General features: G+C 36.6%; 2 protein-coding genes across 6 annotated transcripts in view; both read right to left on the bottom strand.

The window, feature by feature from the left end:
- The window catches only part of LOC110035622 (probable methyltransferase PMT19), a 20,991-nt gene extending 17,205 nt beyond the window's left edge, over nt 1–3,786 (bottom strand). For all 5 annotated transcript variants that reach the window (XR_002295159.1, XR_002295158.1, XR_002295157.1 and 2 more), the window contains exon 1: nt 3,620–3,786. Coding sequence is in view for 2 of the 5 variants with exons in the window: in XM_020739882.1 (XP_020595541.1) it covers nt 3,620–3,698 (79 nt within the window). In the remaining 3 variants the exon portion in view is untranslated. The remainder of the gene's footprint in view (nt 1–3,619) is intronic.
- Nucleotides 3,787–8,044: 4,258 nt separating this feature from the next.
- LOC110035621 (rRNA-processing protein EFG1-like) overlaps nt 8,045–15,994 on the bottom strand; it is a 19,742-nt gene continuing 11,792 nt past the window's right edge. The window contains 1 exon segment of the mRNA XM_020739880.1: nt 8,045–8,590. Within this exon segment, the coding sequence (XP_020595539.1) occupies nt 8,576–8,590 (15 nt within the window). The 3' untranslated portion in view covers nt 8,045–8,575.

Genomic DNA, 15,994 nt, shown 5'->3' on the forward strand with positions numbered 1-15,994 from the left:
GGTCGATTGTATTTTCAGAAACTTCATTAAAAAGTTTATCAAAGTAACTCACCCACCTATGTTGAATATCTTTTTCTAAGAAAAGTACTTTTTGATTTTCATCTTTAATACACTTTACTTGAGTTAAATCTTTACTTTTCTTTTCTCTTTGTTTGGTTAGTTTATACATATATTTTTCACCCTTCTTAGTATCTAATCTATTATAAAGATCATTAAAAGCATAATTTTTAGCGTCACAGATTGTTCTTTTAGATTTCTTGCGGGCCGTTTGATGTTTTTCCCAGTTCTCTATGATTTTACATTTAAACAAATTTTTATAACATAACTTCTTATATTTTATCTTTTCTTGCACATTATTAATTCACCACCAATTATTTTTTATTATAGAAGTTTTTTCTTTTGATTCTCCAAGTACAACTTTTGTCATTTATTTAATAATGTTTGTTACTTTATCCCATATCCCAAAATTTGAAATTTTAAATTTTACTCATAAAAATAATTTTATTTATGTCTTTAAGTTTCTCCATCTAATTATGCAATGATGAGTCATAGTATTTTTTATTTTACAACTCTTAATCTTAAAATATAAAACTAATAAACGATGTGGATACTTAAATTTTTACTTGGAATGACTTTGCAATCTTTACAATCGCGACGATCTATTCTTCTCATAAGAAAATAATCAATTTGTGTTTTATTAGATCCACTCTTATAAGTAATAAGATGTTCATCTCTTTTCTTGAATAAAATATTAGTAATAACAAAATCATATGCTAAAGCAAAATCTAAAATAACTCTACCTTCTTCATTACCGTAGCCACCATGAATATTTCTGAAATCTTCTACCACTCTACCGACGTGTCTATTTAAATCTTCTCCAATAAAAATTCTTTCTTGAAGTAGTATCATTTATATTAAATCTTCTAAGTCATTCCAAAATTTCTCTTTAGACCCTATAGCTAAACCTACTTGAGGAGCATAAACATTTATAATATTAAAAATCTTAGTATCAATGATAATCTTAAGGGCTATAATTCTATCACCAACTCTATTAATTTTTACAACATTATCTTTCAAACTCTTATATATAATTACACCACATCATTTTTAGTGCGACTCTTCAAGAAAACCAAAGTTTAAAACCTAAATTATCAATCTCCTTAGCCTTTTCTTCAACCCACTTAATTTCTTGAATACATAAGATATTAATTTTCCTATTAATCATAATATCAACTAATTTCATTAATTTACCATTTAGGTGGCATAATAATGCATAATAATGCGTATATTATGTTTTAGTTAACTTAATAATAAATATTCCTAATCTAACTATTCTGCTAAAGAAAATGAATATTAAACTAAGGAATTTAATACAGAAATTAAGAAAAAAAACTCTGGATTCTGCCTGATTTCAGTTTATTCTTGATTGATAATATTTTATCTAATTTATTTTATAATTTTCCTAAGGATTTGGAGTTATCTAAAAACGTATTCTTGAAATAACAAACTACCGATGCATATAAGAATTTAGATAGTGGATTTAGTTGGTGGATCAAGGGCTTTGACTCGAATAAAGTTGGAATTGCAAACAAGCAGGAGACATGACATAAGTCTGGCTTGGCTCAAACTTAATTCGAATAAAGCTTTGATTGTATAAAGCAACAATGAGAATGAATCAAAATTTATATATGCATGTATGAATACATGTATTAATGGTTATTTTATATTTCTACTATTAATTGTATAAATCTCTTTCTTAATATAAATGTACATACATAAGTACTAGTGCTTACTGAATATTTTTTTGTCTTCATTCAAGCTACAATCAAAATAAATGAATAAATTCTAACTTGAATAAAGATCAAATTGAGCCCTCAGCTACAAAAGAATTGAATGGGTTTGAGTCACTCTTGAGAGGAGTCCATTCAACTTGAGATCAGATGATTTGAGGCTAAATAAGAAGTATTTAATGTGAATTGAGCAACCTGAAATATTTGTACTTTGTAACAAAAGAGCTTTGTTTAATTAGAAACAATATTTAAAAAATAAATCCACTAAAGCAAATTTTCAGCTTTGCAAAAGAAAATAAGGTTAATCTATTTATAAATAATTGCCACAGTTGCCAAAAAAAAAAAAAAAAAAAGCTTCAATGCCAAATTGAATCAATGAAGTTCTTTGTTTCTTTGAATTGACATGCATGATATACTCACCCTAACGTTAGCATTTGACGAGGGTAATATAAGCATAATTATGATTTTTGAATCAAAAGAAAACAAGAGATGCAGCATTATGCATCACTTCAAACTTGAATATTAAAGCAAAAATGCATAGACTTTCATTCAAATCTCCTCAATCGAGTAAGAAAATTGTATAAATTAAGAGCATAACTTAGTTAAAGTTATAAGCCATCAAGTATTCCCATTTGATCAATCACAATTCCACGTTATACAAGAATCCAACAGCAATTCAAAAGCCAAGGTGATGTTCACATTTACGGCAACAACAACAACAAGCCTTTATCCAACTATGATAGGTCGGCAAGGTGGTGTTCACACTCACTCAAAAGGAAAAAAAAGAGAGGGCAAATAAGCTTGAAACAATTTAATTTTGGTGCCAAAAGATCAGGCTCCTTGATATGAACTTGTCAACAGCAAGATCACACCATTTAAAGCACACACAAGTTTAAGGATTATGTTGTTAATCATAGCCATCTTTAACCAAAATTGCATACAACCAATGTTGATCATGCATAGATACTAGCGAATGAGGCCTTTTGTAATAAAATTTCTCCAATTATTTGAAGGTAAATTATTTTTGTACAAATTTTCCACGGATAGTTAATATATACCATATAGATGGACACGAGGATACGAGCATTGATACGTATATAAAAATAATTATGAAATAAATAAAAAATATTTTACTATTATAAAGGTGAAAAATGATATTTAAGAATTAAAAAATAAATAAATACTTATCATATTATTTATAAACCATCTGCAAACAAAACATTAAAAAATACCAAATACAATAATAAAATATGATTATCAATAGTTTTTTAGAGTATTGATAAAAATTAAGTATAAATTATCAAGATATAACAATTTATTATACATTATGTTATAATATATAAGATTTACACTAAATTATTAGGCACAAATGTATACAATAAATTTTTATTTTCAAATTGGACAAGCAATAGATATGTGTTAGATGTGTGTCAAACCCGTGTCTCTGTCTCTATCAAAGGTAGAACACTGAATGACTAATTGTAGAGAATTGTCAGTGTATGATAATGTTAAAATTTGCAAAGTTACTTCTACCAAGATTTTCTACATAAAAAAACTATCTCAACAATCTTTATCTGAGAAGTTTTGAGTGTGATATCTGAAAGAGCTAAGTCGATTAAGATTGACCCACTCCATCTCTCTACCAGCTCTACTTTCAGCAAGTAGCACTTTCCACTCCTAAAATTCAACCGAATCGGCTAATATTCAACATATCTTACTATATAAGATCATACATTCATTAATCTCATCAAAAATCACGAAAAAAAAAACATAAGATAAATGTAAAAAACTCAAAATAGACAAGCAGCGTCAACTACAGAAACACTCACTCCACATCCGATGTCCAGCACTGTGCGAATCTCCCCGGTCTTCAACGGCACTACTTTGGAAATGTGCCTCACATACCATTCCACACCGTGAGGAAAAGTCGTTCCACCCCCTGGAAAAACAAGCTTATTCCCTTCTATTCGTACCCAGTTTTGATCGGCCTTGTACTCCGTGAGCTTCTTGAAGGGCACATTACTGAACCAAACACTACGACGGCTCTCCGGCCACGGGACGGGAGCACGGTAGCCGTGCGTCGGAGGTACACGGCAGGGAGGATAATGCCGATCAGTGGGGTTGGGGCAGTGCCGGCCGCGGTGGGAGAAGTGTCTGGTAGAAAAAAGGCGCTCGCGGTTGGGGTCTTCGCATGGGCAGTAGTGGGTGAAGTTGGCAGGGCAGAAGGGGATTGGGGAAAGGTGTGAAGGTGGAAGTGGGACGAGGGAGGCAGCTGCATGACGGGGTAGGAAATCAAGATCAGTGGCTGATGAGGAGGACAGCAGAGGGGAAGGGGAGGAGGAGGGAGGAATGGAGCACTGGAGGAGAGAGGGATGTGAGGAGGATGGTGCAAGGAGAAAGGAGAGGGAGAGATGGTGGATGCCGAGGAGGTAGGAGAGGAAGAAGAGTAGGGAAGCGAGAGAGGCGATTGCTAGGGTTTTTCTGCTGGGAGTTGGGAGGATGGAGTGAATGCTCGGCCTCGCCATTTCTCTTCTCCATGAGCTCTGTCAATTCGTGACTATATATTGAGATAAATGCTATTGATAGGGTTTAGTTCTATTTTGAACATCTATCCATTTTAACTTGATTATTATTGAATCCAGACATATCACGTGGATTGTTCCCATGAAATGGGAAAATATTTGAGTACATAAGACTTACACAGTCAGGGGTTATTCAGGCAATATAGGGGATTATATCCAAGTTATACCCCATGTAACATCCGTGTAACTTCCTTATAACCTCCGTGTAACTTATTTGTACCCATGAAATTACAAAAGTGCGGAACTCATTTGTAGGTTACAGGTAGTTTACAAAGAGGTTACAGGGGGGTTACAGCGGGGTATAACCCCGATATAACCCTCCTGTACTCCTTGAATAACCCCTGGACGTACGCAGCACTGCGTACGTCTTATGTACGCAAATATTTTCCCATGGAATGGAGGGCAAAAAGAGTGTTCCCCGCCTCCACCCGGGACTCATTTTATTCCACAAAAAATAAAAATTATAAGTTGAAGTAAAGAAGGATAACGTGCTCTCAATATAGGGGTTGAGAGAGAAAGCCTCGGGACCGTTTTACACTTGCCAAGTTTCCTTATTTATAAGAGTGAAAAGGAAAGAAGAGGGAGATTACAATTATACCCTTGTTTTATAAAAGCGACGGGGTATTCGGTCCTTTCATCGCCCATATCTAACATCCCCCTACGGGATCTATTGACATCGGGCCGTCGACTGGCTAAAGGTGGCCCGGCTAGCTAGATGTGGTCAGCCTAGAAGGTCGGCCATCTGGAGGGGGCCAATCAGCTGATGATGGTCGTCCAGGAAGGGCTGGTCGACGGGAGGGTTGTCTTCAGGTGGGATTCTGAAGGCGCTACCCTTGGCTCGGTGAGATGGCATTTTCCTCTTATACATAAATCCCCAAGTCATTTACTCCTTGAAGGCAAAGTTGTGATAAGTTTGAAAAACTCATATTAAGTACAAACAATACAGTCTCATGAACATTTATTTGAACTCAATTTTTGAACAGTACTTTTGTTATCTTGTAATGAGTCTATTTTTTTAGAATATAATTAATTTAGTTTTCTTTAGCTTTTTAGATGTGAACTTTTTTCCAACTTAAGTCCCACTTCTTGTTCGTCTATTTGCCTTTGTTGGAACTTCGTCTCTGGTGAGCCTCACCTTTCTTTAGGTCATAGGCGGATCTTGTCGCTGTATTAGCTGGGGTAATCGTTGAAACTTGATATTGTAGTGATTTGCTTTGTACCATTTGCAGATTTTATTGCTTTCTTACTGGGTACCACCTCCATAGAATTTTTCGAGTTGAGTATTGAGATGAGTTTAGAAGGTTTCCTAAGGTTGAGTGTGGGGAGAGATTTTATTTGAAGAAAGAGCTTGCGTGCTCATCCCGAATGAGAGCCTCTAAGCGATGATAGATCTTTTCTTTTCTTTTTTCTTCTTTTAACTTTCTTATATTTCATTCTTCTTCCAAATTTCTTTAAAATATAGAAAACAAATTTAAAGAAAACAAATATTTATTTTTTTATTCATCTTTATAGGGTCTCATCCCTCATGGAGTGTGAGGGAGTTCTTCTTTTTTCTTCATATTATTTTTTTTGTCTTTTTCCTCTTATCCTATTATTCTTTTGTCTTTTCTTCTAATCTCTTTATTTTTTATCTTCTTCTTTTCTTTATTTGTTTCTCTCTATTGGGCTTTCTCCAAAGTCGTAATGTTTTTCTTCTTGTTTGCAACACATCCACGCTCTCCACACCAATGTTGAATCCATATTTGTTCTGTGGATTATGCCCAAGGAATAGAGTGTGAAATCTGAGGGAAAAAGAAAATAAGAGATTTGTGTTGGGGGGTGGGGCAAAGAGATGTGTTCTCCAAACTATTTGACTCATTTTACCCCACACAAAGTAAATGTTACGAGTGAGAGAAGAAGGGAAGTGTGCTCCCTATATCGGGGTTGAGAGTGAGAGCTTTGATAATCTTTGACTCATTTTACTCCACACAAAGGAAATGTTACGAGTGAGAGAAGAAGGGAAGCGTGCTCCCTTTATGGGGGTTGAGAATGAGAGCTTCGATACTTTTTTATACATGCCAAGGGTCCTCTCTTTCTAAGGGTGAAAAGAAAGGAGAGGCAGATTAGAATTATGCTCTTGCATTATAACAAAGGATATTTCGGTCCTTTCGTCACCCTAATCTAAAGTCCGTCGGCAAGATCCATTGGAGTTGGGCGGCCGACCAAAAGGTGGCTAGCTGACTAGAGGTGACCGATCAAGTGGATCAACTGATTGGAGGGTGAAGGGGGTCAGGCAAGAGAGTTAACCAACTAGAAAAACATGCTAAGAGGGCCAACAACCTGGAAGGGTCGGCTTATGGTGGCCAACCAAGAAGTGTTGACCGACAGGAGGGTGGTCATTCGGTGTGGTTCCGGTGACACTTTCCTCTACTTGGTCAGGTGGCAGTTTCCTCTTATACAATTATGTAGATTAGAGACTTGGGAACAAAACTATTTGCATAGCCAAACGATATCTAATTTGTTAAATTCCATAGCATTGCATTTCATTAGGCTAATGATGATTGATAAAGATGAGGAGCACTACATTCATTTATTTATGATTTAATCATGGTATATTGACTTACTAAAAAGTTATTATATTAATATTTTATTTTTTTGAATAAGAATTTATATGAGTAAATTTTCAAATGCTATTGACTTACTAGCAAAACATTTTTTTTTTTTTGTTCTTGAGTAAGAAATTATTATTTTTTTATAAAAAATTGTATTCAAGTGCTATGGCACCATAATGTTGTAGTTCAATTGAAATAGACATACCACACAAAAAAAAGCAAATAATTACATAAATGGCACCTGAAACATTATTATTTACAATACTAGCACCCAGGTGATTTTCTTAACCACAAAGCCAATGCATTTAGGCGTGCCAAGATGAAACCATTGGTAACTAGATAAAAATAAAGAATATTGGTTGGTGGGTCTATATTGAATTTTGATATATTAGTGAGAATTTGAAAAATATTTGAAAGAGGATGCTAGTTTTGTAAATAATCACGTTCACGTGCTATTTATGTAATTGCTACAACAGAAAACACAAAACAAAAAAGCCTATCAATCACTAAATTCATCTAATCATGGTTATTTTATTGATCGAATGGCGCACAAAATAGCATGATAACCACGAATCATACCTAAATGATTGATGTGAAAGCAAACCACTTTATTCATTTAATCATGGTTTTTTTTAATTACCTATTATATAAACTCATAAAACTCTAAAAAAAATTATTTCATGTGTTTTTAAAAATAACTTTAAATTATTTTTAAAATAATTTAAAAATACAAAAGATTATTCTGTGCGGACAGCACACGCAATTTGAGCGTGCACTGTCCAATAAGATTAAAAAGAAAAAATGAGACCCACTGACATACACATTTGATAAATGAGGTGTTTTTATCAGTTCACCGCACACATCTCTACGGTGTACGTACGCAATAATTTTTCCTAAATTTTACATGCACATAGCTTAAATCTTTAACTTCACATAAAAATCACTATCATTTACTTTCCTTTCACCAAATGGTATTAATGTAAATAGAAAAGTTTAGATGTCAAATATGTAAATGCCAAAAAAATAAAAAAAGCGAGCCATGCATGTAAATTTAATGGTGTCCGAAGCTAGACTGATCTAATAATATCAAGCAGAAGATAGCGTTTATAATCCTATACTAAAAAGGTGCAATTACATACATAACCCTAAACATTGCTATTGACAAATCTAACACCCTCTTCCATCCCTTTTTCAAATTCACACTAAAATATTAAAATTTATGATAAAACTGCAATACATGCGCATAAATGCAATGGTTCAGCATAAAAAAATCACAAAGATGTTAGTTTTGTAAATAGCAATGTTTTCAGAGTTTTGTATGTAATTATCCCTAAAAATACACTGATTCCTTCTTTATGGTCCTTATAATCAATCCCTCAAAATAAATATTAGGGATAATTACATGTCGACCACCCGAAACATTGGTATTTAGAAATTAACCACCGAGGTGATTTTAGAATCTCTAAAAAGATTCAGTTATGTTCCCATTTCTAGCATCTGATGAGAACTTAGACATATTTTGTAGTGACCAAAAAAAAATGAAAAATAGAAGTCTTCATTGTAAGTCATCATGTTGTGTAGATGATAACAGTTTGATTCCATTCACCATCTTCTATGTTGAAGAAGCCTGCAGAGATCAAAAACTTTGAACCCTCAAATGGAATGAAATAATATCAAAACATTATAGAGAAATGTATATAGTTTTGATATCAATGAACTATGTCCAAACAATGGAAAATAAAATAAAATAAATCAATCAATAAAGAACAATGTTTTGATATTGATGGAGCATTGTACAGACAAACGAATAAAATATAATTAAAAAAATCAAACTGTGAATACTCTATGGGAGAGGAGTGAGAGTATAAATGAGTCGAGTCAAGCTCGAACCATGGCCAAGTTGAAGCTGGGCTCGTCTATAAAATTGTGAGCTCAAGCTCAGCTTGTAATGGTAGTAGTCGGCTCGGGCTTGTGCTAAAAAAACAATTCTTACAGGAGGTATTTGTGGCCAGAAGAGGAGGATGCAATGACAGCTCGTCAGAAAATTTATCAAAATGACTAGCAGTAGGCTAATCAAGCTTGCTCGTGAGCCAATAAGCCCAGTCCGGATGAGCTCCGAGCTCGAGCTTCTTTAATAAATGAGCTCAAGTTTGAGCTTGTTGCTCGATAAGCTCGGCTCGTGAGCTTGTTAACGAGCTGACTTGGCTCATTTACAACAAAAAAAGAGTAGAATTGGGGAGAAAGCTTGCTTTCAAATTTTATATCCATGAATCGTTTAAATTCTCTTATAAGCATCCCATATTTATAATGAGATCTGAGATAAAGTAAAAAAATTAAATGAATGAGATAAATACAATAATAGAGAAAATATTGGATCTTTCATAAAAGACAAATCCTTAATAAAAGGATCCTCAGGATAGAACGATCAGCTTCCATCCATCCTGGGTTTTAAGGCAAATTCCATCAATATATATCTCCAGGTTCTAAAATGATTAAAAATTCTATAGAAGACAAGTGAGTCAAAAGGAAGATTATGAGTATCACTCAACTTTGTCCGATATTATATTCCTTTCTGCTGCCTCTTTTTCTTTGGATTCCTAGTTCTGGTCTTCAAAAAAAATGATGCTATAGCTAAAAGGATATTGATATCGTTCTAGGGTTCCAAGATGATGTGATAACGCACAAAAGGTGTTTAAAAAGTTGTAGGATTGATTGATTACGCGAATAGAGAAAGTGGAGGGCAGCTTAAAACGGGTGTAAACAGCAACTGGACAGCGAACCAGAAACAGAAAATTGACGTTTCCGGTTGTGAACAGCAGCTGGAGGCGTTGGAAGGTGGTATGAAGCGAAATATGCAGTGGGACAGCAGGTGGGGCAAGTTCACCGGCAGCCAAACGACGAATCAGCGAGGTACGGGTTGCTGGACAGCAAGCCGGAATGGAAACCAGTTGGTTTCCTGCTGTGAACAACAATTTTCAGTAAGTTGGATGATGAAAGTGGCCTCCAAACATACGGGAGAGTTTACCACCTGTGTCCTATCAGACAAATAGAAAAAAGAAGAAGAAACATCTCCAAAATAAATAAAGGGGCACCTATATACATAGAATGCAATTCTTATAATTTGAATATCTGACACCCAAATCTTCATATTTACCCGCATATCACTCATATCTTTCCTATCACATCAAATCAACCACTAATTACTATTGTTCACAACTGAAATCCACTTTTTCATGCATATGTAGGGTGGTATGCGGGTAAATATGAAAGTTTTGCTGTCAGATATGTAAATGCATAACAATTCCGTGTTATTTATGTAAATTTCCCAAAAATAAGGCAAAAAATCTCAAAAACCAACAAACAAAGCACATAACCAGTCTCCTGAAATAAACCTTAATTAGAAATAAAGAAATAGAAAAAATAAAAAAAATAAAAAAAAAAATCGTGCGGAAGTTGAATCGAGAAGGAGTCGTGCTTGGTTTGCCTCTACCGCATTCGTGGTACCCACGATTCCGCAAGCAAAACCTCACGGGATCGATTTCAAGTGTGGAATCCTAGAACTTGTAGAAATCTAGCGATCGTAATCGCAGGGTGCCGAATCATGATATTTTTGTGGGACGCTCTTACATCATTCTCCCTGACCATGAGAGGTTTCTTCTTCTTTTTGAAGGACCTAAATCCGAATGTTGGATGTTCTTTCTCTCAAAGCGCCTAAAGAGATTTTCAAAGTTGTGGTCCACCACCTAGAACTTGTCGAAATCTAGCGATCGGAATCGCGGGGTGCCGAATCATGCGATTTTTGTGAGACGCTCCTACATCATTCTCCCCGACCATGAGAGGTTTCTTCTTCTTTTGGAAGGACCTAAATCCCACTGTTGGATGTTCTTTCCGTCAAAGCGCCTGAAGAGATTTTCAAAGTTGTGGTCCACCACTCGTTCGATTATTTATCCGTCAGTGCATTGCTCAACTAAACTGAAACTTAATACCCAAATTACTCAATATAGCCTTCCAAAAATAGCTTGGAATCTCTCATCACTGACATATTGGATCTCCCTCAGTGAGGGCTTTGGAGCTTGATTTTACGCCTGGAAATCTTGAAATTCTCTTATATGGGGTTTTCATGTATCTGGTATCGGCTCTTTGAACTCATGACCATCTTGAACAACTAGATGTGCTACTAAAGTAAGATCGTGATTTATCAGATGTGCTAAAATTTAGGCTTTTTTCCTAATCATTCAATCATGTGCTCGAAACTCATAATCCTTAATTCCTAATGAAGACAAAGCATTTGCCATAATTGGAATTAGAATATTTTAATTTTTCATTAAATTAGTGAATAATTTTCAAAGATTAATAATCCGTGTCTTCGCATGTTCATTGCATTGCTTTCTACATCACATATTAAATCAAGATATCTTAAATACTATAACATCATGCATCAGATTTGGAATTAAAACTTGCTGTGATACAAAAATCTCTAAATGTAGCACAACATGAAAGAGCAAACAAATCAACACAAATGATACAATTCAAACAAACTTATCCTGACTATGATTATTGATACGCGATCAAAAAATTTCTAACATCTGACATGAATCTCGAGGTATGACACAAATCTTGAGACAATCTATGAAACAAGAGATTGTCAACTTTGAATAAGAGTCATTTAGAGCTTCGATTTTAGCAAACATACATTCAAATTGACCGGCTCGACGAGACGAACTCAATGGTACTAATATTGATCCAATCCAAGTTAAATCAAACCCCGATCAAGATATTAAAACATGTTTGTAAGTTTTCTGGACGCATTTAAAAGGTCAAACAGATGACGAATCCGATGAGTTTATGGTTAAATCGAGCATCTAGACAAGACAAATCTGATAAGCTCAAGATCACTCAATTCCAATATCATTAAGGTACTCAAATGTCCATTAAACACCGTCCGATCAGAGGAACCTCTACGAACCGTCCGGTCAAAGTTGCTTATATTCCTGCATTAATTGCTCCTGGGACCCTATAAATAGAGCTCCACCTCTCTCGTGAAAAAGAGAAAGAGGGTGTGATCTTAAGGAGGAGTTTGAAGCTTTAAGGGGCTGAAGTCTAGCACCACTCCCGCCGCCGTCGACCCCAGCCAACCGCGTCAACCCCCGTTGACCGTCGTCAGCCTTCGTAGACTCCTGTCGGCTACCGCTGACCCCGGTCGACTACTACCGACCTCCGTCGACCACCGCAATCGTCGTCGAACGTCGTCGACCAACAACTACCGGTCGTCGCCGATCACCATCGGTCGTTGCTTATTCATTGCAATAAGTTTATCTGCACATCAACGTTGTAATTCGGAGAACTTTGTAACCATTTCCTCATGTGGGACAAAAACTTTCTGTAATTATCAACTTATATAATGTATTTTTACAACTGCGTCAATCCCATTATTTTTTCCTTTATGGGTTTTTCACGTAATAACTTCTAGTGTCACAACTAGTTTTTTTCTCTCTTCTGTGTGTACATCCATTGACCACCACCGATCGCCGTCAACTGCCTTTAACCACCACCGATCACCGTCGACAACCACCTACCGACAACTGCCGATCGCTATCAGTAGTCTTCTGTTTCTTGCAACAAGTTTATCTGCTCATTGACGTTGTAATTCGAAAGAGTTTATAAACATTTCTCATCTGTGGGACAAGGAGCCTCTATAATCAACACAACTGGGCCAGACTCTTTGGTTTTTTTCTTTTCTGAGTTTTTCACGTCAAAACTTCTGGTGTTACTACTAGTTATCTTCTCTCTACTGAGTGTGTGTTCAATCTTCGTACAAAGCTAAGACGATGTATTATTACTCTACCACCATGAATCTTCTAGCACGCATCAGTTTGGCGCCGTCTGTAGGAAGCGAAGCACTGTTCAACACTGTCTTCAACTCTGAGACGTCAAACCTCTACTTCATTTCCCAATGATGTCCATCATCCAACAGGCGAATGAACTTTTGCATCTTGAAAATCATCTCAAAAGCATTCTTCGATGTGCGCAGTAACCTTCACCTATAGTCTCAAAAGATCATTCACACCAACATTCTGGGCAAGATTGTAGTCGGGTAGCCTTCTTGCATCCTATTCACAACTCTTCCAAGCTGGGGGCAACATTCACTGCAGTATCAAAAGGTGATTCATGTTAACTTCCTAGGCACGACTGTGGTAGGTAGTCATTCCACATTTCGTTCAGACAACAAGTTTTTGAAAACTGATTTTAGAATGAGGGTAACTTTCGTCGCAAATAATGCTTCCTCAGCGCAACATCACCGTACTAGAGTTCTTCTTCAACCAGATCAAGAAGTTGATCTCTTTAAGGCTCGATACATGAGCTGTTTTACAAGTTCACGGGGAAAATGACTCTGTTGGGAGGCAAAAGATTCAAAAGCAACAACTAACGAGTTGTCAAACATTTTACTTGAGTATGGTTGCAACCATATTTCCAAATCATATGGTCCATTGCGACCTACGCCCCAGTATCGAGAAACACAGAACATCTCTGACACCATATTCTGGGTTTAATCGATCTTAGGGGGACTCGATTCGACCACTTCCATCACAGTTACAGACGTCAAGCAAAAACTTCAACTAACAGCCACAAATATGTCAAAAATACTTCGTGGATTTCTTTCAACCTCTTCCATAATATGGTTGTCAAGCAAAAGCATCGACCAACAATCTAGGATAGGTCAACCATTCTCAATGGATTTCAAATGACTTTGTATGTTACGGGTTAATGTCGTCAAGCATCTCTGACTATACAACCCAGGACGAGTCTTACATCCTTAGTGGATTCTTCTTTTAACTCTGCTCCAACATAGGTGACAGTCATCAGACATACACACTTAGACTAACTTGGGAAAAGTCGAGCATTCGAAGTGACAAATAAGGCCTCCACCGATACTCCTGGAAGTCTAACCCAAGAGGCAAGACTCGATGAGAATATATGATACCCCTACAAGTCAATCTCAAGAAGCAAAATTCGGTGGGAAGATACGGTACTACTGAAGGTGGAGCCCAAGAGGTAAGACTCGATGGGAAGCTACCTTGCCTCTGGAAGTCGAGCCCAAGAGGCAACACTCGATAGAAAGATATGGTACTCCTGAAAGTCGAGCCTAGGAGATAAGACATGATAAAAAGCTATCATGCCCCTGGAAGTCGAGCCCAAGAGATAAGACTCAATTGAAAGATACGGTACTCCTGAAAGTCGCGGCCAAGGGGCAAGTCTCTATGGGAAGCTAGTAATTAACATGGCCCTCACTAGAAAAACTCAACAAGTGCAAGTAGTTGACAAGGTCTCCACACGAAAGTCATAAAAGACTACAAGCCTCAGAAGACACAAGTACATCGAAGATCTCAGAAAACTACAAGCCTCGAGAGACACAAGTACATTAAAAACCTCAGAAAATTACGAGCCTCAGAAGACACCGATGCATTTCAAGCTCTTAGAAGGCATAAGCCTCAGAAGATACATACTTAAGAGTGCACAAGCCTCAGAAAGGACGTCTCAAAAGAAACACGATTCTTTTTAAAGTGCACGTGCTAATTTTAATTGCAGAATTTTGAATGATTGAGATGTCGCAACAATCTTAGAAAAAACTTCAAAGGCGCAAAAAAAGTACATTATCATCATCTACAAATGTCACATCAGATAATTGAAATGCTATAAAAACCAACATATAATTGTACAAGGGCTACAACAAATCAGCTCATCTTCAAGTGTAGTCAACGTCGCCTCTCCTAAATTTTAGTACTGTTGTTGATCTTCAGGGGGTTTCCAGATATCATCACCACAGAAGCATGAAAATCTCCACTTCAAAGCACAGTCGGAAAACTCCAGTATTTCTTCATCTCCATCAAAATGCGCAACAACAACAAGTATAAAAATCCCGAGTCACGTGCTGGCCAAGGGCAAGGACAAGCTTTTTCAGCTCAGGGTCGTGAAAGAAGATTTTGTTGATTGCTTGCTAAGCAGAGATGGGGACAACTCTCTTCATCTCAGTGGCACGAAGAACTTGTTGAATCACCTGCTGTGCAGGACGGGAACGACGTTCTTCTGCAGTGCAACACAAAAAAAGATTCTGTTGTTAGCTTGCTACGCAGGACATGGAAAACTTTCTCCTGCACCATAACGAGAAAAAAAACACGTTGTTCGCCTGTTATGCAGGACGAGGGTAGCTTTCTCTTACACCGCAATGCGAAAGAAGATCACATTAGTTGTATGCTACGCAGGATGAGGGTGGCTTTCTTCTGCGTCACAATATGAAAGAGGATCTTGTTGATCGTGTTCTACGCAGGATAGAGGCGACTTTCTTTTGCGCGGCAACACTAAAAATGATCTCGTTGATCGCCTACTACGTAGGTCAAGGATGACTTTCTTTTTCTGAGAACTCGGATCATCTGCTAGGCAGAATCGAAGACTCCACTTCCACCCCCTACTTCATGTCTATTTATAGCCTAAAAAATCATTCTTATTTACGACCAAAAATAAATTCAGCCATTAAAAAAAATTGAAATCTGTCCAAATTCTCATGCCATTTGGTCTTCCACCTTCCAGCTTTTGACCTTCAACCTTTTAGTATTTAGTCTTCCACCTCCCTCATGGCCTCATTGCAAATTAAAAAAAAGGGGTAATGGCAGTTATTTTAAGAAAAATAAAATTAATCCCTTAGTCTACCGAATTCCAAATCACGGAATTATCTGAAAATTTCCGCTGCTTTTGGAGCTCGCCCGCCGCCGCCCCACATTCCAGCCAACTAGCTCCCCGCCTTTACAATTCCAGGCTGGTCCTGTTGTTCCTAATTCCAGTCAATCAAATAAAAAAAAAAAAAAATGGAATGTTGGGATTTGAACCCCCACATATGCATGGGAACACCTCCACTGAGCTACGCATTATTTTCTAAATTTCAGCTGGCATTAAGTTCTTTTATATGCAATGCAATAAATGGATACATAGGAGTTAAACTGGTTTTATATCCAATGCAATATATATATATTCAATG

Source organism: Phalaenopsis equestris, unplaced genomic scaffold (genome assembly GCF_001263595.1).
Source record: "Phalaenopsis equestris unplaced genomic scaffold, ASM126359v1 Scaffold198594, whole genome shotgun sequence".
NCBI lineage: Eukaryota > Viridiplantae > Streptophyta > Magnoliopsida > Asparagales > Orchidaceae > Phalaenopsis > Phalaenopsis equestris.